Source organism: Dendroctonus ponderosae, unplaced genomic scaffold (assembly GCF_020466585.1).
Source record: "Dendroctonus ponderosae isolate FM_Combo_2020 unplaced genomic scaffold, Dpon_F_20191213v2 Dpon_F_20191213_8, whole genome shotgun sequence".
In the NCBI taxonomy this organism is placed as follows: Eukaryota; Metazoa; Arthropoda; class Insecta; order Coleoptera; family Curculionidae; genus Dendroctonus; species Dendroctonus ponderosae.
Genome location: NW_026019016.1, coordinates 6,405,383 through 6,427,958, shown reverse-complemented (window position 1 = coordinate 6,427,958; position 22,576 = coordinate 6,405,383). Strand labels below are relative to the sequence as shown.

General features: G+C 36.1%; 7 protein-coding genes and 1 long non-coding RNA gene across 9 annotated transcripts in view; 5 read left to right on the top strand and 3 right to left on the bottom strand.

Moving 5' to 3' along the window:
- The first annotated feature begins 155 nt into the window (after positions 1-155).
- Positions 156-1,967, top strand: LOC109543369 (LETM1 domain-containing protein 1). Its single transcript, XM_019913053.2, has 6 exons — positions 156-427; positions 556-783; positions 847-1,110; positions 1,179-1,365; positions 1,418-1,580; positions 1,646-1,967. Exons 1-6 carry the CDS (start codon positions 345-347, stop codon positions 1,813-1,815), a joined length of 1,095 nt encoding a protein of 364 aa, XP_019768612.1. The 5' UTR covers positions 156-344; the 3' UTR covers positions 1,816-1,967.
- A 548-nt stretch (positions 1,968-2,515) lies between these two features.
- LOC109543371 (60S ribosomal protein L14) lies at positions 2,516-3,841 on the bottom strand. Its single transcript, XM_019913055.2, has 4 exons — positions 3,735-3,841; positions 3,419-3,520; positions 3,050-3,244; positions 2,516-2,782 (listed from the first exon to the last, which is right to left on the bottom strand). The coding sequence occupies exons 1-4, from the start codon at positions 3,735-3,737 to the stop codon at positions 2,576-2,578; spliced, it is 507 nt and encodes a 168-aa protein (XP_019768614.1). The 5' UTR covers positions 3,738-3,841; the 3' UTR covers positions 2,516-2,575.
- Positions 3,842-3,869: 28 nt separating this feature from the next.
- On the top strand, positions 3,870-6,322 carry LOC109543367 (zinc finger CCCH domain-containing protein 3). The gene is made up of 5 exons (XM_019913049.2): positions 3,870-4,295; positions 4,349-5,297; positions 5,347-5,511; positions 5,572-5,767; positions 5,836-6,322. Exons 1-5 carry the CDS (start codon positions 4,280-4,282, stop codon positions 6,223-6,225), a joined length of 1,716 nt encoding a protein of 571 aa, XP_019768608.2. The 5' UTR covers positions 3,870-4,279; the 3' UTR covers positions 6,226-6,322.
- On the bottom strand, positions 6,315-7,329 carry LOC125505383. Its single transcript, XR_007282138.1, has 2 exons — positions 6,991-7,329; positions 6,315-6,660 (listed from the first exon to the last, which is right to left on the bottom strand). It is a non-coding gene; the product is annotated as an uncharacterized LOC125505383 (long non-coding RNA).
- A 177-nt stretch (positions 7,330-7,506) lies between these two features.
- Positions 7,507-16,470, top strand: LOC125505380 (F-box only protein 28). 2 transcript variants are annotated; one of them, XM_048669094.1, is made up of 6 exons: positions 7,507-7,800; positions 11,930-12,178; positions 14,000-14,165; positions 14,330-14,401; positions 14,808-14,980; positions 15,067-16,470. In XM_048669094.1, the coding sequence occupies exons 1-6, from the start codon at positions 7,702-7,704 to the stop codon at positions 15,730-15,732; spliced, it is 1,425 nt and encodes a 474-aa protein (XP_048525051.1). In that variant the 5' UTR covers positions 7,507-7,701; the 3' UTR covers positions 15,733-16,470. The 2 variants fall into 2 exon arrangements, with proteins under 2 accessions (XP_048525051.1, XP_048525052.1); XM_048669095.1 differs by lacking the exon at positions 14,330-14,401.
- LOC109543355 (protein MCM10 homolog) lies at positions 7,807-11,713 on the top strand. The gene is made up of 3 exons (XM_019913032.2): positions 7,807-8,898; positions 9,470-11,083; positions 11,142-11,713. Exons 1-3 carry the CDS (start codon positions 8,065-8,067, stop codon positions 11,388-11,390), a joined length of 2,697 nt encoding a protein of 898 aa, XP_019768591.2. The 5' UTR covers positions 7,807-8,064; the 3' UTR covers positions 11,391-11,713.
- LOC109543358 (aurora kinase C) lies at positions 16,461-19,821 on the bottom strand. The gene is made up of 4 exons (XM_019913039.2): positions 19,457-19,821; positions 17,772-18,011; positions 17,456-17,715; positions 16,461-17,398 (listed from the first exon to the last, which is right to left on the bottom strand). The coding sequence occupies exons 1-4, from the start codon at positions 19,689-19,691 to the stop codon at positions 17,093-17,095; spliced, it is 1,041 nt and encodes a 346-aa protein (XP_019768598.1). The 5' UTR covers positions 19,692-19,821; the 3' UTR covers positions 16,461-17,092.
- Positions 19,822-20,102: 281 nt separating this feature from the next.
- LOC109543357 (cyclic GMP-AMP synthase-like receptor) overlaps positions 20,103-22,576 on the top strand; it is a 32,586-nt gene continuing 30,112 nt past the window's right edge. The window contains exon 1 of the mRNA XM_019913038.2: positions 20,103-20,360. The gene's annotated coding sequence lies outside the window, so the exon portion shown is untranslated. The remainder of the gene's footprint in view (positions 20,361-22,576) is intronic.

The window sequence follows — 22,576 nt, the reverse complement described above, 5'->3', positions numbered from 1 at the left end:
GTTCAGGCCTCAAAATATATTTTCTAGAATTTGTCGGAATATTTCTTGATATTTCACGCCACTGCATTAGTGCCTTAACTTTACTACTTAAAATTAAATCTATTTAATTGCTTGCCTAGAATATTATAAGGAATTCAAATTCGATGAAGAAATAATTTTTAAATTTTTTAGTTCGATTGGCCAGCTTTTGACGGCAGCGTCATTTCCTACATAACCCAACTTCCAACTGAAGGTGGTCATTTCGTAAACTCATTTTCCTTAAATAATATCCAGATTTAATATTTAGTTATTATCTCGACATGTATGACTGTTGCAGAGAGTAATCTTGGCTGTAGATCGCCAATATGGCGCTGTCACTAGTTGTAAGGACATGTAGATTTAGTTTTTGCAGGTTTGCCCCTTCAAAGGCATTGACTTCATATCGGAGGTAAATTGCATAAACTTGTAGATAACAGGAGATCAAACGTAACTGCATAGATTGATTTTAATATATTGAACACTGGCAAGGCAAAGCTGGTGTTTGTATTGTTTTGGAGCCTAATAGTTTGCTTACAGCTATGGGAACAACACTCCAGCAAGAGATGCTCATAGAAAGTCTGTGTATAAAACCGAAGAGGCCAAAAGAATTCGTTTCTATATTCTTAATCGCTTCATTGAGTATTTGAAGAACTATGATAAAATTTTGGAGAAGAACTTTCCGACCACCATAAAAACATACAGGACATTCACTGATGGCATTAAAACCTTCAGTTTGGAAACTATAGAATATTTCAAAATAGTAATGTAGGTAATTACTACTAGGGATCCTACAGCCCAATTAAATACTGTATTGATGTTCACTTGAAGGATGCTGAATAGCAGTGGTGGTAGCTATGCGAAATTATTAAGAAGGGAAATCGAATTGTATCATCAGATGCCCAAAGACATGATGAAGGTTGCACCAGTTATAATATTTTCGGCGCTCCCTTTCGCTTTTTATGTTCTGCTACCACTGGTCTATACACTGCCAAAGCAGCTTCTAACTGCGCATTTTTGGACTCCTGATCAGCAAAACAAATTTCAAATAGAGTACTTTCGAGACAGGCTCGTGCATAATAAGCCCGTTTTCAGGTCAGAGACTCACTCACTCACTCAAATCTGCAGTGATTAATGTTTTTATCAATCATCCGGTATTGCAGGCACTTACAGTCTCAGTTGAACTACATTAAACACTACGGGAAAAACAAAACGCAATTCGAGAAATGGGCAAATATTTTAGGGCTGCTGGGCAGTGGGATTCAACCGACAGCCGAGGATATTTTGGCTTGTAAAGATTTATTTATGGACGAACCCTATCACTTGCTATATCTCAGCAGGAATCATGTTGTCAGTATACTGATCTAAGGGTTTGTCAAGGTTTCCAAATTTTACATTTCAGTTTCATCTTCTCAGAGTTCACAATCTGCATGCTGGATGGTTTCGTCGCACCAGGTTAGCGGATCGAGCGCAAGTTTTAATAGAAATGGATAAAGCCATTCTAAGAGAAGGAGGAGTACACAATTTGCCATTGAATGCGCTGAGCAAAGCCTGTTATATTAGAGGTAGGCTGCAAGTGGTTTAAGGGCCCATTCAATTAATTGTTGCAACACAAATTTTGGCTTTTCAGGGCTGAACCCGACTGATATATCATCTGATTACCAAGTTAAATGGCTAACGCAGTGGATAAAAGTTTCTAGTCAAGTCGACAAAGACAATTTGTCCTTGTTACTGCATTGCCCAATCCTGCTGGGATATAATGAACCATCAAACTGGGTGCTTGTTTACCCAAAAAAATAAGCACTCACTAAATGTTATCTGTGGTCAGTTAAAACCATAAGTACCTTATATTTGTATATAATAAACCGCCGAGATCCAGCTGTAATTAGAAAAAATTAGACGCTGGGTCTGTACTAGATTAGAATTTGCAAAATTAAATATTTGAATTGCCACAGGTTTCTTAAATACCCAGAACATTTTCAACCGAGAAACGTTTATTAGCCACACCGATAGCGTGACTAGATTAAAACAGCAAAATCTGAGCCTTAGATGTTAGAGAAGGACCACTACATATGACAGACTGGAGCATTAATACTGAAACCCGGAAGAATGAATTAAAATGGTTAAATATAAATAGTTCAGGAGGTGCTTTATTATAAAGATCCTAATGGTTATTCAGATAAGATTCAGTCTTTTGCATAAAAACCCCTTCATCTGTAAAATTTTTAAACTTCTAACTGCACTAAAATTGCAACCGATTTCACTTGTGAAATAATCATTCCACTTGTGAATTTTTTATAAATTGTCGGTAAATTTTATTCTGGTTGAGCATCTGGCAATCTTCAGAAACCACTAGGTATTTAATGTTTTCGGTCAGCTTTGAATCATCAAGTACAATTTAAATATACTCATGTGAAGCAAACTATTTTATTAGAACTCCGTTAATTGAGAAAAAAAACCATAAAATGCAATATTTGTTTAGATTAAAATAAAAGAACTATTTTTGGCTAATTTTTTATTACCACAAAACAAAAAATTAGTCAACACCTCAAAAAGCCCATTATTTTACAGCTTTTTTAGGCTTCACCACTTTTACCTTTTTGGGGTTTGGTTTGTCACCACCCTTGGCCATCTTCTTTTTGCCAAATAACGTCCCGTTTCGGGACGCCGCTTTCTTCAGAGCAAAGAACGTATAGGTTCTTATTTTGTTCCTGCGACTTCTTGCTCTCCTGAGCTTGAACCGATCGAAATCGGTTAAGGTAGCCCTCTGTAACAACCATATTCTGCTATAATACTATAACTAATGCTATTGGCTCTAAGCAAATAGAAGCAGTTAACATCAGAATAAATTTGGCTTCATTTATGTATCAGCCGGCAATTCCTATCGTAGCAAATGGTTCATCATTCAAACAGTTAAAAAGAATAAAATTACAACACATAATGTAATGGAATATAAATTGAATCAATTCAAGTTTTCCAAATACCTTAAATTTAAAAATGCAAGTTAAAGCAGCTTCAAGATTTCACTACTCACCTTTTCCTTAGCAGCCATTTTCTGAGCCCAAACAGTTTTCGAGAACTTCTCGACAACCTCACCCTCTTTCCATGCTTTCCTCACGACTCTTGTCGACGCTGTGAAGGGATACTTGATCCTGAATTTAGTTAAATGTAGTTGGTTTAACCTGATCTGTGATCTGGGAACATTGGTTTCAGGACCATCGATTAACACCTATAAAGAAATTGTATGCTTGTAATCACCGCATGCCAAACAAGATACGTTTAAATGTGTGATTTAATGTCAGAACTAAGTGGCTTCATATATGTATCAGTCGGCAATTCCTATCAAAGTTGTATCATCATTTTTGGAAATTTAACACCTTTCATAACCTGAATTTATACACACCCTGGTTTGGTCAATAACATCCACAATGCTGACGAGTTTTCCTTTGTTGGGGCCGTCGGAGACTACGGCCACTCTACCGGTTTCCACAAACCTTTCGAAGGCCTACAAATTAAAGAACACGCTTTAAAATACTGTATGGAAGCCATGTGGCGGTGGCGGTGGTGGCGACAAAAAGTCTCGTTTGATTCTGAATTAAGTTTCTTCAATGGTTGAATTCAGGTTCCTAATGGTAACATGCATTAAATCGAACACTGAAAACCGTTTTTACTGCATTAAAGTTTCTATTATTAGGGAAATTCTGAAGTGACTTCCTTACCATGTTGAACACGCGTTGCAAAGAATGATGTCAAGTCGAATTTGCGTCGACAGTTCGCCGGAAGTGATCAACCTGAAGTTTGACTTTTTAGGTTGTTAGAATAGTCAATCAACAGACTGTTTTTGCAAGAAAAAATATTGCAGAATTCAACTAGGGCTGGCAGGATTTTTTTGTTGCGCTTAATTCTCCTGTAGGGTTGTTATTTTTTCTGGTAAATTAATTTGTTCCAAAGAAGAACCCAAAAAGTATAAAGAATTTATCCGACTACGTACTTTTTTGGTTGGTGCCCCTAGAAATTTGACGTGCCATTATGGCCAATCAGCCAGAAGTTATCACCTCCGTTCGCTGCTTCCTTTTTCTAAACATGATGACCATGACTTGTCTTTGTCTATGTCATACGTCTATGTTTCTAACCAGGTCTAGGGTTTTATTGCGATTTGTGACAGATTTTTTGGTGACACAAAATAGCTGGCAAACTTACCAAATATTAAAACTCATAAAAAACAAAACTTGTAATCCAGGCCGTCAGAAGAACGCGATTTGCAATGGAAAACTATCCATGTACGTATATAAATCAGTATAATATGTAAAGTAGGTAATGAATCTGTAACTAGTTTTAGAAAATGGAAATTCTTCAAATAAGGGCCAATTTCCCGTTTCTCCGATATTCCCATTTACTCAGATGCGGATGCCTTATTCCAACAATCTTCCTTATGGAAATGTGCAATTTCCCAATGTTTCCCAAAAAGTATTAATCAATCCTCGCTTTCAGTCAAACAAAGTTTTTGTAAATCCAAATTTTCCTCGACCAGCTTCTAAAAAGCCATTTGGCACTTCTATTTACGTAAATCCTCGACCCAAAGCCGACATGAAACCTCAAACAGAATATAAATCGAGATTGATGTCGTCCAAATCTGAAAATGTTTCGGAAACTTTTAGACCTAATGCTCAAATTCACATTAATCCCAACGCCAAAGCACAGTCGATCTTTATTAATCCACGATTTACTGAAGCTCGTGCTCAACCAGAAACGGCTGTCTGTGCAACTAAGGAAAAACCGAGTTGTTTGCCTGCTTCGGCCACTAAGACTGTTTATTTGAGTAAAACCAAGCTAATTAGAGCAGCAAATACCCAGAGCAATAAGCTGGTGAAGAGAAGACATTCGGTAAAGTCAAAGTATAAAATTGTGAAATCAGAATTTTCACCTAAACCATTAACTTATACTAACTACGTTGCCTCGAAGACGAAGTTTAAGTTGAATAATACCAGCAGAAAGCCCTTGACTATGACTACATCAGAAAAGAAGCTATTTGTTAAGACACGCAGTGCTACGCGACGTAAAAAAGATTCGTTGGCTTTGGTAAATATTAGTGGAATCCTATTCAAGAAGTCCAGAAATTCCATCAGGAGAGCATCGATGTCTGGCGTTCAAAAGCATCAAGCAGCAAGGAAGACACTAGTTTTAAATACCAACTCCAAACTAGTTAAAAAAATGAAGGCTAAGCATTCCCCATACGTAGCTGGTAGGAGACATTCGGTTGTGGAAAAGTATAAAGTTATTAGGTATGTTTGGATGGTATTTTGAAGCACGCGTGAAACTTTTTTCTGATAGGAGAGACAGTCGTATAAAGAGTACCCCTCTGAAAATAGCTACGAAGAAATTAAGGAAATGTAATATTCCTTGCCCTACATACAGAAAATTCGGAGTTTGCAAACGAAAAGATAAAGGAAAATGTTCTTGGAAGCATAATCCCGACCAGATAGCTTTATGTACAAGGTAAAAGTGTGCAGCCAAGCTAATTACTTAATTTATTGTTGAAACTGCTATATTTTATAGGTTTTTACAAGGAGCGTGTATAAAAGAAAAATGCCTCCTATCCCATAATGTTTCTTCAGAGAAAATGCCCACCTGCAAGTACTATTTGGAGGGCACGTGTTCGAAGGATCTTTGCCCATACCTACACGTAAAAATCAACTCGAAGGCCGAAGTTTGTAGAGACTTTTTGGAAGGCTTTTGTAAAAAGGCAGCTCAGGTAAATATGACGGATATTCCATAAATCGTCTGTTAAATATACATTATGGATAAATACAAACTTCACAGTGCAATAAACGACATCAGTACTTATGTCCTGACTATGAAAAACATGGAACCTGTCTGAAGCAAAGGTGTGCATACCCGCATGGAAAAATGGTAAGATCTTACTGCCTAAATAAAAATAAATTTGTCAAAAAATGTTCTGAAGCCCAAAGTACCACTTCAAACAGTTTGGTGGTCAGCAAGACTGATTTGAAAGTGGAAACTAATACACAGCAATGTAATGATAAACGAAGGTACTATGTTGAAAATAGGGCAGGGGTAGATAATTGCAAAGAAAGTAGTGATGCAAAAGAATTTGAAAATGATATTGTTTTGAAAAATTTTGTTGGTTTAGAAGGGCGCCCCAAATTGGGCAGTTTGCCTTCTTTTATACTTTTGGAGACTGATACCTGAAGCTTAAAACAGATCAATTACCTATTACAGAATATTTCTTGGCAGGGTTTACACATATGTGATATTATCTACAAGATGAATAAAAACATTTAATTAATGGCATTGCTTTATTCACTTTCCTTGTAAAATTGCCAATCAACATTTCACCAGAGGTAAGTATTAACATACGGATCTGGAAGTTTGTAGGATTCGTTGAAGTGCTGAATACTTTATTATCCAATCCATTTAAAAATCTAAAGTCCCCTTCTTGTCTTTAACAGCGCCATCTGTCGAAAAAGTTGATATCTCCGGGTTTTCCCCTAGTAATTAAACAACATTTGTGTTCGAAGGTATGTTTTCTTGTATTTGCTACAATTTGCTGGATATTTGATTGGTTTTTTTAAAAATGAGTCACCATGTATTCGCTAGTTCAAAGGTCCAAGCGCTCCCTTGTGGCTAGAATGATAACTACAAGTTAACTAGTTAAAAAGTAGCATTATTAATATGATAGGAATATGATTATATCGAAATAGATTTAATTTTTTTATCAGAAAAAATGCTAATTGAGAAAACGTAAAAAATAAAAACTCAGCTCCTGCAGTTTTTTACATATTTACCTCAATTCTGGAAATATTTTTACGGCTTATAATATTTTCAAACTTGAGGTAAACATGTAAAAACTGCAAGCATTGAACAGAAAAGCAAAATAACATGACTGTTTAAATGTGTTTAAACTTCTATTTTTTGCCTTTTATTAACTGGAGTCTCGTCAATTACAAATCAGACCTTGCATATTATCATATTAATAAAGCTACTTTTTACATTTTTTTTGGATTTCGATCGGTGTAAATGTAATTCAAATGTGCTCTTTCACAACTAAAAACAACCAGAACCCACTAAAAATTTGGGGATTGAATATTATTCAAAAACTGAAATTTTCCATAAAAATATTGACTGGGAAAATGCACGAACTGCGTCGTTCGGCAGTTGTCATAGAAAGTGTCGATATCATGGCTTTCTTATTATAAAATAGAAAATCTCAGTGAGTGAAAAGTGGTGGAAACTGGCATTTTCACAGGAAATACCACTAGGGAAAGTTGTTAGAAATAGACGTATTTATAAGGTGAGCATATTGTTAACTTAGAACGCGAGGGCCTGATCAATGCCATTTAATGAAAAGTCGAAAACGAAATAAGAATTATTTTCGTACCATTTATAAATATAATTAAGAGCTGCTGGCAACCCAGTACGGTCCACACGCTGCAAACTTCGTATCTTTGCTTCATCTTCATCCACAGATCACCGAGTAACATCTGTGATCTGTGGTCTTTATTTATGGTCCAGCTGTGGGTCCAGCTGATTGCCAAAATAGATTGAGTTGAAGTATTTGTTTTGATTCACGAATGGTCCGAGAATAAAATTCTCCCAAGTGCTTTTTCGATTGAATATGATGTGAATGTAGTGCATTAAAACGTAGTTAATACATTCAAAGGTGCAATGTCTCAAGCAAGCTATTCGATTCTTCATCTACCAGAAGTGGCATTGGACAAGGTGTTTTCGTTCCTGTCTTTTGATGAAATCGCCAAGAACAGAATCGTAAGTATTTACATTCCATTCCATTAGATACTGATTTACTGGTTGGTCGGCACGTTGGGCTTTCGTTAGGCCACCTTGTCTCCAATAAATTCCCTTTGAATTTTTTCTCATATTGGGCGTTGGTATCACTGATGACTGCGGCATAACCTATTAATTCATAGTCGAGGTTTTTCGTTGCCGCCAAGTGTATCTAGATTTAATAACTATTATCGAGAAATATTAGTAATTTAAACTGATTTGCACGATTTTTCAATCGGTCGTGTCATGGAAGACAGTGATGATCTATTAGATTCGCTGTTAGCAGCAGCCGACGCACAACTAGACGAGTTAAGCAAACAAACCCCAATATTAAGTGCTCCGCCCATTGAAACCAACTCTTGCAAGACTCTCAAAGATGCTGATATATTCGGATTCGAATCTAACTTGAAGCTGCAACCAAAATCAGCAAAGGACACTTTCGAAAGTGCGGTACATGGTGGTGATACGGACTCGTCTGACGATGAAGGAAACAGAAACTATGAAGACCAAAAATACAATGAATGTGGGCGACAAATGAAAGGCCTGTTGAGGCCAAGTGATTCTGATCATTCAACTTCTAGCAACCTTTCGGGTGGTCCGAAAAAACGCATCTCCAACTGGACCACCAGGCCTAGCACTGTAGCCCGTCACAAACCCGCTATTGCTATAACCAAAACTGCAGCGTCCACAAAGTCTGAACATCGAGATGTGTATATGGATCCGATTTTTCATATGAGAATAATAAACCCGAAGATTTCCTCCAGCCTACTCCAGGAGAGAATGCAAGGGCGGGTTGCTGTTCGGTTTGCTGATTTAAGTAGGCAGATTTTGGCTGGCAATTTGAAAGGCAAGGATTGGGTGCTTTGTGGGGTGCTAGTGCACAAGTCGCCCCCGAAAACCTCCCAAAAGGGCAGCCAGTATTCCATCTGGACTGTGACTGATCTTAAAGATGATATTAAAACTGTTGGCTTGTTTATGTTTAACAGTGCACATTCAGAGCTGTGGAAAACTCTTGTTGGTACAGTGGTTGGAGTTTTGAATCCTACGGTTATGGAGAGAAGGGACAACTCCAAAGATGTGGTAAGTATCTGGTTGTAAACAATTCAGACTTGATCAGATGTGTATATTGAAACCTCAAGAACATAATATAGAAGAGATTCAATCAACCCTAGGGCAAGTTGAGAGTCTATTTCTTTTTTCTTAGGAGCAAAGTTAATTTACTCTTGGTTTTAGAAGTACATCGGGCTTCTAATCTTTACGAACTTTCAAAAATAATTCATATTCTACGGCTCACGTTTCATAGAGACAGTCTTTAAATACCCTCGCGTTTTAAACACTGTTGGTGCTCTTGTCGTTTTTGGTTAAAGTGGTAAAGCCTTCAAAGAACGTATTCTAAACTCTCGAAGAGTAAAGACTTGGCAATTTTAAGAACACAGCTAATGATTGACGACCGTTTTAAACGGGCCTCTAAACGTTAAAATCTGTGTTAATTTATAACTTTCAACAGGGTAATAATACTCATATAACTTCAACAGAACAAACAATCATCTAAACAACTAATTAAACAGTATTCTATCACTAAAGTAGAGTAATCTTAAATACATTCTAAGTAAGACTTGATTGCACATTTAATGTCTTCTGCAATTTTCAGGCTTGCTTAAGTATAGATACAAGCCAAAAAGTCATGATATTTGGAGACTCAAAAGACTTCGGAATGTGCAAAAGTACCAAGAAGAGTGGTGAGAAATGTACATCAGTGGTGAATTTAAGCGACAGCGAGTTTTGTATCTATCATATTAAACAAGAGTATCAGAAATGTAGTAAACGATCAGAATTGCAAGCCAACTTTGCCGGAAATGGTCTGATCAATCTTCGTAACAAAGTTCTGGGCAAAAATGAGGTTTTCTATGCGGGAAAGTCGTATATGGCAATACCAGCGAAGAAAAGTAAAAAGTTGGTAACGAGAGATAATAACATTTTGCAGAATCTGAATGGGACTAGCACCACTGGTGCTAAATACAAGACTGCAAAACCTAAAGTTAAAGGAGCAGCTAGGCGTTTAGACGTGAATCCAGCTGAAAGAGCCAGAGACTTAGAACTTCTGAAAAAATTGGGAGGCTCGAGTCTGGAAGCCAAAACCAACTTTTGCGGTATAAGATCCGATGATATTTCCATGGAGACTTCCAAAGCAACAGCCTTGAATGTTATAAGTAAGCTGAAAGCTAAAAATAAGGAAGTGGCTTCAGTGAACACAGTTACAACTAAAAACGGCCAATACGACTTGAAGGGGGACTTATATGTAAATGTGGATAACAAACGATCGTTTTCCGGCAAGGCTTCGAATCAAGTCTCGCTGGAGGACAGCAAAAAGGCTGCTCTATCAGTCATTAGCAAATTTAAGGGAAAAAACGGTGATCCTCCTAGTGCCAATCAGCTAGAAGCCGGTGAAAGCCAAATAACACTGGAGGAATTTGAAGCAGAGTTGGATTATAGTGATAACGAAGATATAGGAGCAACTGAAAAGGTAAAGAGCGTGGAGGAGGTACAGGAACCAACGAAAACTAAAAGTGAAACTGTTCAAAAAAGCTCCATTCAATCTCCAAGCTCCAGAGGATCAAAATCTAGTAGCACGTCAATGCATGTACAAGCCAAAAACTCTTCTCATTTATCTAGCTCAAAGGGTAATTCCTCGAGTAAATTTCCATTAGTCGACAAATCACCGATTGTTACACCAAAAAAATCATTTACAGTTGGATCTGCTTTAGACAGTATGACAATGGGTGTGCCGATGCTGTCGGGACCCGCAAGAGGCGATTTTATTGACCTAAGTAAGCCCATAACATCAAGACATGTCGATCGAGCAAAATTGAATGCCTTGAAATTCATTCAACGAAACGGACCAATCAAAAAAATCGACCCGAACAATACGAAGACCACTGGATCTCTAAAGAGAAGCATAGAAAATGTTCTTGTTGATCCACAGAAACAGCATGCTGCTAAAAGGTCGAAACTCCAAGAAAGCGAATTTATATCAGATCGATTTAAAAAAATGATGGCGATGACGTCGAAACACGCGGATTTGTTAGACATACGAGACGACGAGGAAAAAGAAAAATACTTCAATAAATTAGAAATTAAAGAAAAAATGGAGGACAAAATGGCCAATACACACAAAGTAAAATGCAAAGCTGTAAAATGCTTGAAGTGCAAATACACCAGCTTTTCAGCATCGGATTTGTGCAAGAGTGAGCACCATCCACTCAAGGTAACACTGATAAGACCATGAAAAAATGCATATTATTGTGATAAATATTTCTTTGTAGGTATTTGACGCAATGAAGAGATTCTATCAATGTGGAAACTGTAAAAATAGAACGGTTACATTAGAGCTGGTTCCCACCAAGCCTTGTAACAATTGTGGAAGCTCGAAGTGGGAGAAAACCGGCATGATGAAGGAGAAGATCGCCGTTGTTCAACATAATCTATCTATTCGAGGCGGAGAGCAGAAGTTTTTAAATTCTGTCGTTGCAGATGCTAATGTAAACCTGATGGTACCTGATGATGGTGCCTAAAGATTTTGTGATACCATAAAGGATTTTGTTTGAGGAAACCTTAATATTTATTTTAGGAGAATTGGGAAATTTTTTGTTAGCAAACGGCGACTATTATTAGGACGTAAACATTTTTAAGATCACCTTATTTCTGCATTTTTAGGGCATTATAAGGTTATTTTAAAAACGATTTTTTGTTGATTATCCATCTGCTGGTTAAGCTTGTAATGAATGTGCCTTAATTTATGTTTTTGCAATGTTTACTGATACTTAAGGGTTGTTATATTATTAGTGACTTTTTCGACGTGTTTTTTAACACAATAATAAAGCATACTTTTGGAAAATGGTGTTTAAACATTGCTTTCCTTTTTTAGCCTTCTATATAAACTTACGTGAATCCACTATGAAAGAAATGTGTTGATTTGTTTCAACTTTTGGCCTGCATTCTCATTTAGGGCGCAAATAGTTGCTTTTCAGGTTGGCGGCTTGTAGAAGGTAGAAAACATTATAACCACTCTTATTTGAGTTGCTTCGTAATATTCTAAAACTGTTCTCTTTAGGTCTGTAAAAAATTCAACGGAATCGGAAGCAAACTTCTTTCCAGGGGATTCATCCAATTAGAGCGGCGTCATGCGGCTATTTACAGGCGAGTTAAAACGTCCTTACCCAGGCGAGAGTCTGAGCGAAAAACGCACCCATTGGCTCGACACAATGAAATCCTGCAGGGTGTTGAAACCAGATTAAGCATGCTCAACATGACTTACTTGCGATACATTGAACATCAAATCATGTGTTTTATACCAGGAAAAGTAAGTTTTATGGATTTAATGTCAATATTTCAGAGTAGGTATCTTACGTTATTGTGCAAACATCGTTAAAATGCAAATGATTTATTTTCCAGTGGGAGTAAGCTAATAGAAGTACAGACAATAGACTGAATTGACACAAGAGAATACACTTCTCTGAGCTATACAGACACGCTTGCATACTGTGTTGGCCTTGATAGATGATTTTTTCAATCCCCATAAACCTCTTTTTCTTCACAAGATATCTATCTTAACAACTATCTACTTATAAACATTCTCAAGTTTTTCACAGTATCATAGTTCCCTGTTGAAGAACCATCCATAGAAGAAATTCGAAAGGCAGTAAAAAAATTAAAAAGCTCAGAGGCTCCTGGATTGGATAACATCCCATCAGAACTATTAAAGTACGGAGGTGAATCGTTACACAAACAATTACACCAACTAATTATGTTGATATGGAAAGAGGGGACAATACCAAATTCAGGAAATTTAGATCCGCTTTTGACCAACTTTTTACACTCAGGAAATTACTAGAGAAAGGATGGGAGTTCAACCGTACTGTCCATAATCTATTCATAGATTTTCGGCAAACTTACGACAGCATTGAAAGATCCCAAGTGTGGAATGCAATGGCCGCATTCGCAATTCCAAGAAAACTCATTCAGATGACGAAGACATGTATGGAAGACGGAAAACCCAGAGTGCGAATAAATATCAGGCTCTGATATGCGATTAAAGATACCTTTTACTGTTGGTGTGGAGTCTCAAATGATGTCAATGTCGTCTGCATATGCTAACGAAAATTTCGGGCCTCCCGCAGTCAGGAGTTCTGTTTGAATTTTTCCTCACCGCTTAGCTTTTTCTAGGGCGATATTAAAGAGTATAGACGACAAAGCATATCTCTGTTTAATACACTACTAAGGTTTTAAGATACGTAGTGTATTAAACAGAGATATGCTTTGCCGTCTATACTCTTTAATATCGGCCTAGAAAAAGGTACGCGGTGAGCAGAAATTCAAACAGAACTCCTGACTGCGGGAGGCCCAAAATTTTCATTAGCATATGCAGACGACATTGACATCATTGGAGACTCCACACTAACAGTAAAAGGTATCTTTAATCGCATAGAAAAGGCTCCAAGAGAAGTAGGACTCAATATTAACGAGGAAAAGGCAAAATATACGTGCATAAGCAGACAGGGCGCAGATATAGAATAGATCAGAATATAACAATGGACACTTATTATTTTGAACGAGTGGAGCGGTTCAAACGTCTAGGAGCTACAATTACAGCCGATAACGATGTCCCAGATAAAAGGCAGAATTCCAGCCGCAAATCGTAGTCTCTTCTCTCTAAACAAGTCCAAAAGCATCTCAAGAACCCCAAGAAGGCCAATGAGGAAAAACTTGGGAGTTTTGAAAGAAACTGTTGGTCCCCACCACGACTTTAATAGCAACCAGTATCGCATCAGGACAAACACCGAGATTAATGAGCTTTATGGCGACGGGGATTTTGTCAAAGAAATCAAATCCCAGCGCCTAAGATGGTACAGGCATACGATAGTACATTCTATAAACACATAGACTACGAGCTAATAGATAGACAACATCAAAGCAGATCTCACGAAAATGAATACCTCTTTGGACACGAATCTTTTGAGACCCACCCTGGGTTGTAGAACTGCCTTATATTGTATTGTAATAGAGGTTTTAACAACGTTTGTTATAAACAGATCCATAGATAAGTTTTTATCGCATCACCTTTTTATACTGCACTTTATGGTCCTTACATAACACTGTAAGTGATACAGTGTATTTGTTTAAGGTTTTGGATGAAATAAAGTGTATTCTTAATGTGGTAGAAACAAGTCAATCGCCGCCAAGACCTCTGCAACTTTTACAAGAATTGAGGGATTTGAGCAGCATGGCGATTGAGCACTTTGACGAGCATATTTTGCCTAGATGTAGAGAGAAATTGGAACAGCAATCAGGTATCTTACTTATTTCATCCGGTTTCTTGTCGAACAGTCGTAACAGTAGTAATATCGAACTAATAAGGTAATAGTTTGGTAAAATCAAAGTGCAAGTAACAATCTAGCTGCTAGACATTCTAACCGAAGGAACATTATTCCAGATTAACTCTCTTTTATTCCAGGTTCACCGGAAAATATACTAAGAGAACTGGAGGTTGTTGCCGGTTCACTTACACCTTTCACGAAATTACAAGGTATATAAAACGTCTCCAGAATGTTTTTTGTCTCTGGGGCATTCTAGAGCTTTTTATATACTACGTTCTACGACCATTGACTGGTCTACCAGTAGATTGGTTTTTTAGCTAAACCGCTACAGGTCAATTTGAACGTATTGTAGGGAAAAATAATTAATTCAACTTGGCAAATGTCTTTTGAAGAAGGCACACATAATTCGACATCTTAATGTGCCTCAAAAACCTCTAATAAAATCCTTCACTGTAAATGTTTCCACATGCCTCAATACTCTCCATGTAAAATTAGCAGTGCTCGAAATTTATTCGGCCTTTTACTTCCAGTTTCACGCCATATTCATCTTTGCTAACATTCCGAAGTATTAACAAATTATGTTGAAAAGTGTAATCCGTATGCCTTATTTTCTAGGATTTCCATACCAACATTTGACATCCAAGTTGAAACCATCCACAAAATTGCTGGTTGAACAGCAGTTGCCCAACGGTTTAACTGCCGAGCTGCACAAAATGAAAAAAATTGCCAAAACCCACAAGCATCACATTTCCTACCTGACCCAAAACACTCAAAAACTTGGCCTGAAGGTAAGCTGATGGTTATTAGTAGAATATTTAGGCCTTAAGAAATTTAATTAATAAATATATACCTAAAACCACATCAATCTCTCCAGCTTCGAAAACAGAACAATAAATTGCGAATCCAGGCGGGCAAACTTCGCGAACAAGAACGCAAGCTTCAAGAGCAAACCGCAAAAATAATGGGACAGGAAGAAGCATTAAACGAAGTGAAGAAACACATGGAGGAATGGGAGCACAAATATAAAGATCTGACAGCTGAATTAGTGCGAGCGCGTGATGAAATATTGCTAAAAACTTCAAATAACAGCAACAGTTCACAGAATTTGACTGACCCAAGTGTTAGTCACAACCAGTACAAATCTAACATTAAACCGAGAGTGGCTCACATTCTTCCAAAGCATTATTTGGGCATCGACTTGGAAAGAAAGCGCAAATCGTCGATTAATCTGGAGATTCCATTAAAGCGAAGTCGAAGTCCCACCGTTCCTAGTTCATCTACTCAGAAAGTCGGAACAAGGATTAAAGACTTGTGCCTCGATATACCGGATCTAGTAAAATTCGAAACAAATAAGCCGAATAAAGCTAATAATGCGGAAGCCGATGCAGATAATGATGAAGCCAATACTCGCAATAAAACTTTCATTTCATCGTTTTTCAACAACCTGCTAACTAACTCGCCAATACCCAATATGCCTCGAAAGAGGAAAATGACCGAGACTGTTTCGCATGGCGATGAAAAATTAAGCAAGGACAAGTAATTTTTAAATGCAAGTAGTTAATCACTTCTTACTTGGTATAAGGTTTCACCGATTACGGTGACAATTCAACTAACATAACTGTTCCATATAAACGTTGAGCGGATTTGAATTATTAAAGTATTTTTTGAAACGTTTCGAACGTGTGTTCAAAATTTTGCATGATATTTTTGCTTTGTTATCGAGAAATGGAGGGATTGTCTATTGGGCATCGTGCAATCGCAACATTACGTGTATATCTGTGAACGGAAAAGATAGATACATATTTTGTAACTTATACTACTTTTGCCTTTTGAGAATCACCCCCAAGTTAATCACGAATGCCTAGAAAAACCGTGTAATAGACGCACGGTCATTTAACTTTTTTATTTAGATTCACATGCTATCTTGATGCACCCGATGAGACATTTCGTTTAAATGTTCGGGCGCATCTTAGTAGGAATTTAATTTTATTAACATCTCTAATTATAAGTTGTGTTACATAAAATATTTATGACATGAAGTGCTGATTTGTTTTAGTGTAAAGATGCGACGTAAAATAACTACTAGTGAAACCCATTTTCCCCAAATTTTAATTTAGCTCTGGAAACAAATTGTATTTCACATTCTTTTTTTATTGACAAATATATTACGTCTCATAGAATAGCGTTTAGTTTACCTAAGTAAGTACATTCTTAATAAATTAAATAGAGTAGATATTTATGTTGTGATGTATAAGTAATAAACAATAATTTTTCTTAATAAAGGTTTTATTTATACACAAACCATTTAAATAATGTTGAAACATTGTCTAATTTTAGTCACTAAAATAAATATGAAGCACGTGGGTACATGAATGGTATGTGTTGCAGACCTTGTATTTTGAGAGAACTAGTCATTACCTATAGCAAATATTAACAAGTGGGAAATAAGTACATGATTTTACGTAAAGTTTACCAAGTATATGGTTTTGTAAAACACGTACTTATTCTTATACATGTCAACACCTACTGTTTGGCCGACCAGCAGCATCACAAGCAGTCTGTAACAATTGCATTCGGGTCAATTTTATTTTAAATTATTCCATTATCAAAATATAAGATTTATACCAAACAAATTATTATGTTGTATAAATTAAAAAATGAAAATAAGTATATCGTGTACGTGTAGTTCGTACACTCATTGATTCTCTAGCCAAAAACTTTCCTATAAAAGCTGGTTAACAGAATTGGAGTACAGATAAATTGCACCAGCAACATTCAATATATGATACCTACCGCCAACACAAGCAACAACTTTCTGACACTTAAATAATTTCCACTAAATTTAAACAGTACTTAAATCATTCTCACATTCATGTGCTCCGGAGATATCACAATAGTCACTAACTTTTCTGAGTTCCACTAGCTTCTTGATCTTTGCATTTTGATACATGTTTTAGGATCCAGGGATGCTTCAGAACTAAATGTAAATCTAGTCTATGTTCGGGTTTTACTACTAACAGTCTTTTAATTAAGTCAAGAGCCTCAGCTGAAAAATATGGGGGCACGCCAAAAATGGCTCTGCTAATTTTTCTGTAGGTGTCATTATGATCTGGAGACTCAAATGGGGGCTTTCCAGATAAAAATTCGTAGCATAGCACTCCCAGAGCCCACAGATCTACCTTTTCATCGTGCGCTTTACCGGTAATCTACAAAAAAGTATTCTTTTTTGTTAGAGCGTACGATGAACGTTTTTTTAGACTTACCATTTCAGGTGGTAAATAGTCCAAAGTTCCACAGAGTGTGGTACGTCGTGAACTGGGAGCATGTACAGACCAACCAAAATCGGCTATTTTAATTTCTCCATTGGCCCCTAATAGCAGGTTTTCCGGTTTAATATCCCGATGAATTACTTTTCGTTTATGGCAGTAGAGGAGGGCATCAGCGATTTGAGCCACATAATTCGCACAAACCTCTTCTGGAAACCTCTTGTTCGGCAACTTCATTAATGTTGAATACACCGCTCCTGGAAAAACCGTGGCAATGCATTTTGAGGTAATTTAAATACGGGTTTTTTTGTACCTTTTGGTGCGTATTCTAAAATTAAATACACTCTGCTCTCATCGTGAAAATAGCCGTACATTCGCAAAATGTTAGGATGTCGTAAGTGAGTCTGAATTTCCACTTCACGTCGTACTTGGTGCTCGTTGTTAAATTCTTTGATGTCATTTTTAAATAACACTTTCAGTGCTACAATAAATTTGGATTTTTTCTCTCTTGCGAGATACACGTTTCCAAATTTTCCTTTGCCTAGTGGTCTACCTGCAATAGATTAATCGGGATGAGCTGGTGTATAATGAATATTTATATTTTGAGCTAATTGCAATTAAGTGAGTTAGCTCTTGAACTTGAGCAAATCTGTTCTGATGTGCATATAGCTAACCTGTAAGTGTAGCGAATTTTTTAAAAGCTTGAAAGCAAATTGTAACACTCAACTTATCACAAATTTGTTTTTGGACAATTCTGAAAAAGCGGAATAACAGAAGGATCAAGGAATTTTGTTCCAGAACAATTTTTCCTTTTACATGTTTGTTTAATTTCCAACTTTTATACAAACATGGTACATTATCGCTTAGGCTAAAGCGATAGACTTACAAAAATTAATTAAAATTATTGCTTGCCCAAAAATCGTGCTCATAAAATTTCGTGCAGTTATTGTACATTGAACAATGCAATAAGTTCAAGCAAAGAGTAGAATAAGAAAACCAGAATCGATTAGTTTCCGAAACATTCTTGATTTTTTAAGAAACACTAAAACTAGTTTATTTACGCCTCGGCCATTGACGTTTTTTTACTATTTTCATTGATCAATTTTTTGGCGCAATTCCATGCAGAAGAATGCAAAATTGCAAAAATAGGGGATATTGTAAGGAAATAATCACCAGATATTTTTTCCAGTAACTTTTGCAGACACGAAGCAAATGAAATTAAACTTTAATTGCTTTGTTTTCAAGAATGTCGTTTGAAATTAATAGAATAACAAACATGCATTAAAGCTGCAGCACCAAAAGTGCGCTAGAACTATTTTTTAGAGCTCGTTAAATGAATTATTATAATTACGTATGTTAAATACAAACAAAAATTTAAAAAATTAAAGGAAATAATCAAATGGGCGAGTAACGCTATACAAGTCATCGTCGCAAGACTGTATATAAGTCATATGAAAACCATTTAATAAGTAACGGGGCCAATTTAATATTTCTTTAAATTATTAGTCACGTATGCAATAATTGCACTTAGATAAAGCTTATGCTATATTTTATGATTTTATGAATTAATTTTTCAACTACTTGAGTTTGTTGATAGAATGAATAGTTCTTTCTGTATACAAACGACTTTCTATTCTCATCACGCTGGTACAATCAAACATGTAGTTAAAAACGTGTAAATGTCGGAAATTTGCTAAAAATAACCCAGCAACGAAGACCAATGAAAAACGTTAGTGTATTTTTCCTGTTGAATCGCTAAAGGCTGTAGCAAATTAGCATGTAAAAACTGTAGGCTTATTTCTGCCAAAACACATAACGTGTAGATGTAAAGCTTACTTGGACCGGACGCATTGTGCCCAATTCGATTATTTTTTTTAAAAACCTCGATAGATAATTGCAATAATTTAAATCTCGCTTGTCCTTAGAACCGCAAGGGGCTATTACATACATTATCATATAAAGACCACTTTGCTTGCACAACGATCTCCAGTTACTTACCTATATCGAAATCAGTCAATGCCCATTTGAATTTCGTCTCTTCAGGCTTCTTTCCAGCTTCTCCAGATACTGTTGGTTTACTGTTTTCCACATTTTCCTTGTTTTCATGGTTTAATGGGGCTCCTTTATCCGGTTGGGATGGAGTGTTGGCACAGGTCTTTACGATTTTGGGTTTAATTGGTTTGGAAACTTCCTCTTGGTTTCCCTGCAACTTCCCGGATGAAACAGAAGTCATGATGAACTTTAAAGTGAAAGCGATAATTTGAAATCTTTGCAGCTGAACACAATATGCGAAATCATATGGCGAACAGGCATTTAAACTTAGTGTCAACGGTTTTTCGGGGTTATTGACAGATCACGTTCGCGTGAAGAAATCCCTGTAGCTAGAAAAAGATGGCAGAAGGTAATTTATCTTTATTTTGTTGATGTATTGAACACAGACAGAAACACCAGGCAGGTGGTCTGTGAGACAGACTCTGAACACAACATACAGATTATATAATCTTTATGCTGTGCTCTGAATGTAACTTCATTGCACGAGACTGCCCAGGCCTTGATGTATTGAAAAAGGCCAAAATAGGAATTTACGTGATCGGATCGCTTCGAAAGTATGAAAAGATTGTCAAAACAATTGCAATCGCTTTTAAAAGTTAGGTTGTGAGTTTTGGCCCCAATTATTTAAAAGTTGTTTGTAGGGCTTGCAACTGCAAAGTACTTTATTTAATGCAAATATTCAAAGTTTAGCTTCCAGAAAGTTTTCAATCTGGATCTAATATACTGAGGTATTACACCCCAGAAAACTCCCAAATGTTCCTTTTTAGTGACAGGGCTGTTTGTTTACTTCATCAAAATACATGTTTTTAAAAGGATATTATCAAATATTCACCAGCTAATTCTACAATAGGTAAGCGATATACATATCTTGTTACTTTGAAGAGAATGACAATCTACTTTAGTTTTGTTAGTAGGTATTTAACTAACTTTCAAGTAGCAGCCCTTTTTTGCATTGATATCTTTAGATAGTCAGAACTAGGTACATAAGAAGTTAAAAATCTTATCATAGTGATATGTTCTTCTATCAAAGCTCGTGGAAATCTTTTAAACTAAAAACTAAACCCAAATGCAAATAAAATTTTGTAAACAGAACTTCGCTGTGGACGCAGATTGAACGCAAAAAATTCATTTCAATGTAGATAGACAGACCCGTTTTATTGTTATATAACAGTAGAGTGAGAGTCTATAAACGATTAGTTAAATCGAGACCCAACTGCAATCCATGGCTGATGGATAAATCGGGGCATACTGATGGCCAATAGAAGGCAATGATCTAGCGTTTTTCTTTTCTGGAACGTTGTACCAGAGGCAAGGGATAGTCTCTCTCCTCTCTCCCTTGCCTCTGTGTTGGGTTTTTCTTCAGACCGGATTATGACTGAGTGACTGAGGATTATACTGAGGATTCCCCCAACACCAACACCAATCTCCATAGATAAAGACAAGTATCCAATCTCTTCAAAGATGTCGTGAAGTGAGGGCCAAGTTGTCTATAGTACTCAAGTCTCAAAATTTCTATAATTCGTCTTCTAAAATTAGTGAAGAAGATCCTATCGTGGGTTTCGATGAGAAACCTGTCCTCTGTCCTACCCTGTATAGGAGGAATAAATAGTTATACTCTTTGGTAGGAACTTGCACTTTAAGTAAACCATCAAAGTCGCACATAAAAGTTAATTGGAAATATTTTGAAAGCGATATTAACAGTTTGGAAGTGCATTGATATCATTAAGTACGTTTTTAGGATCGCTATCACCTCGCCCCAAATCGCGATTAAATTTGATCGGCGGGATTTTTTTGTCATCAGGTTTTACTGGAATGGCGTTTTTTAAGGACATACTCGTATTGTTTATGGCAAGGTATTTAATTTAATTAAAAATAAATAAAAAACACATTTTTTGAAGCGAGTCTCGGAAAAGAACAGTATCGGAATCAAACACTATTTGAATATATGCACATTAAAAAAATAAAGTTAATTTCTTTAATCAAGAAAGTTATAGAAGACTAGTTAATTCAAGTGAGTAATGATGAAGGTATTCTGTGCAGCAGATCAAGTTTAAAACCGTGATTTTTCAATCCTTTTAAAATCTAGCCAGTTCTGAAGTCATGTGCAAAGTATTTAAAGTGGGATTTCCATGTTATGTATCTGACAAAGAACATAAGAAAACTAATCTATAGATTTTACACTTTAAGGGAAATACTGAGCCGAAAACTGCAGATTTCTGTGTATAAAACCATTGTAGAATCCATACTTAGATACGGCATTGTGGTATGGGGTGGCCTGTACAACAAATCCCTTAAACCCTTGAATATTGTTTATAATTATATTATCAAAGTAATTTTTAAGAAGAACAAGCTCTATTCGACGAGACTTTTGTATTCTTATGAAATATTTGATGTTCGTTCGATTTACATTTTGGAAGTATGTTCCTTTGTATTTAAGAATAAACAAATTAACATGACTGTAAATCATACCCTTGAGACTAGAGCTAGAGAAGATAAAAAGTTAAAGATTCCAAATAGTTATACGGATTTAAATTTACGATTTATCAATTACTTGGCTCCAAAGATCTTGTATATTTTACCATTAGAAATTAAATGTATTAGTAAGCTTAGTGCATATAGGAAATAATGTAGGCTGTATATCTACAATAATTTGGAAAAATGTACACTATTATTTTGACCAAAACAGTAAGAAGAAAATATAAATACTTAGGTAGCATATACATATACGAAAGATCTAGATTAATGAATAATAAGCACGTATGGATGTTCAGTCATCTAGGTGCCGTCATACTCGTTTTTATATCTGCTTACAATGTTCTACAGAGTGTATTAAATAATGTGTTTTCTGACAAATAAATATTATTATTATTATTATTATGTGCCCTTAGTGATTTATTAAAAAACGTTCCAAATTACAGGCCTGTTGAAAAATTCAAATTCAGTAAACTAGTCACTGGTACTTTTTCTTCATGGGCTACTTGCAGGTATTTTTCAATCGTTTTACTTGTTTTTTACGTATACACTTTGTAAACAAGATTTATTGTTTGCTATGAAAAATATTTCACA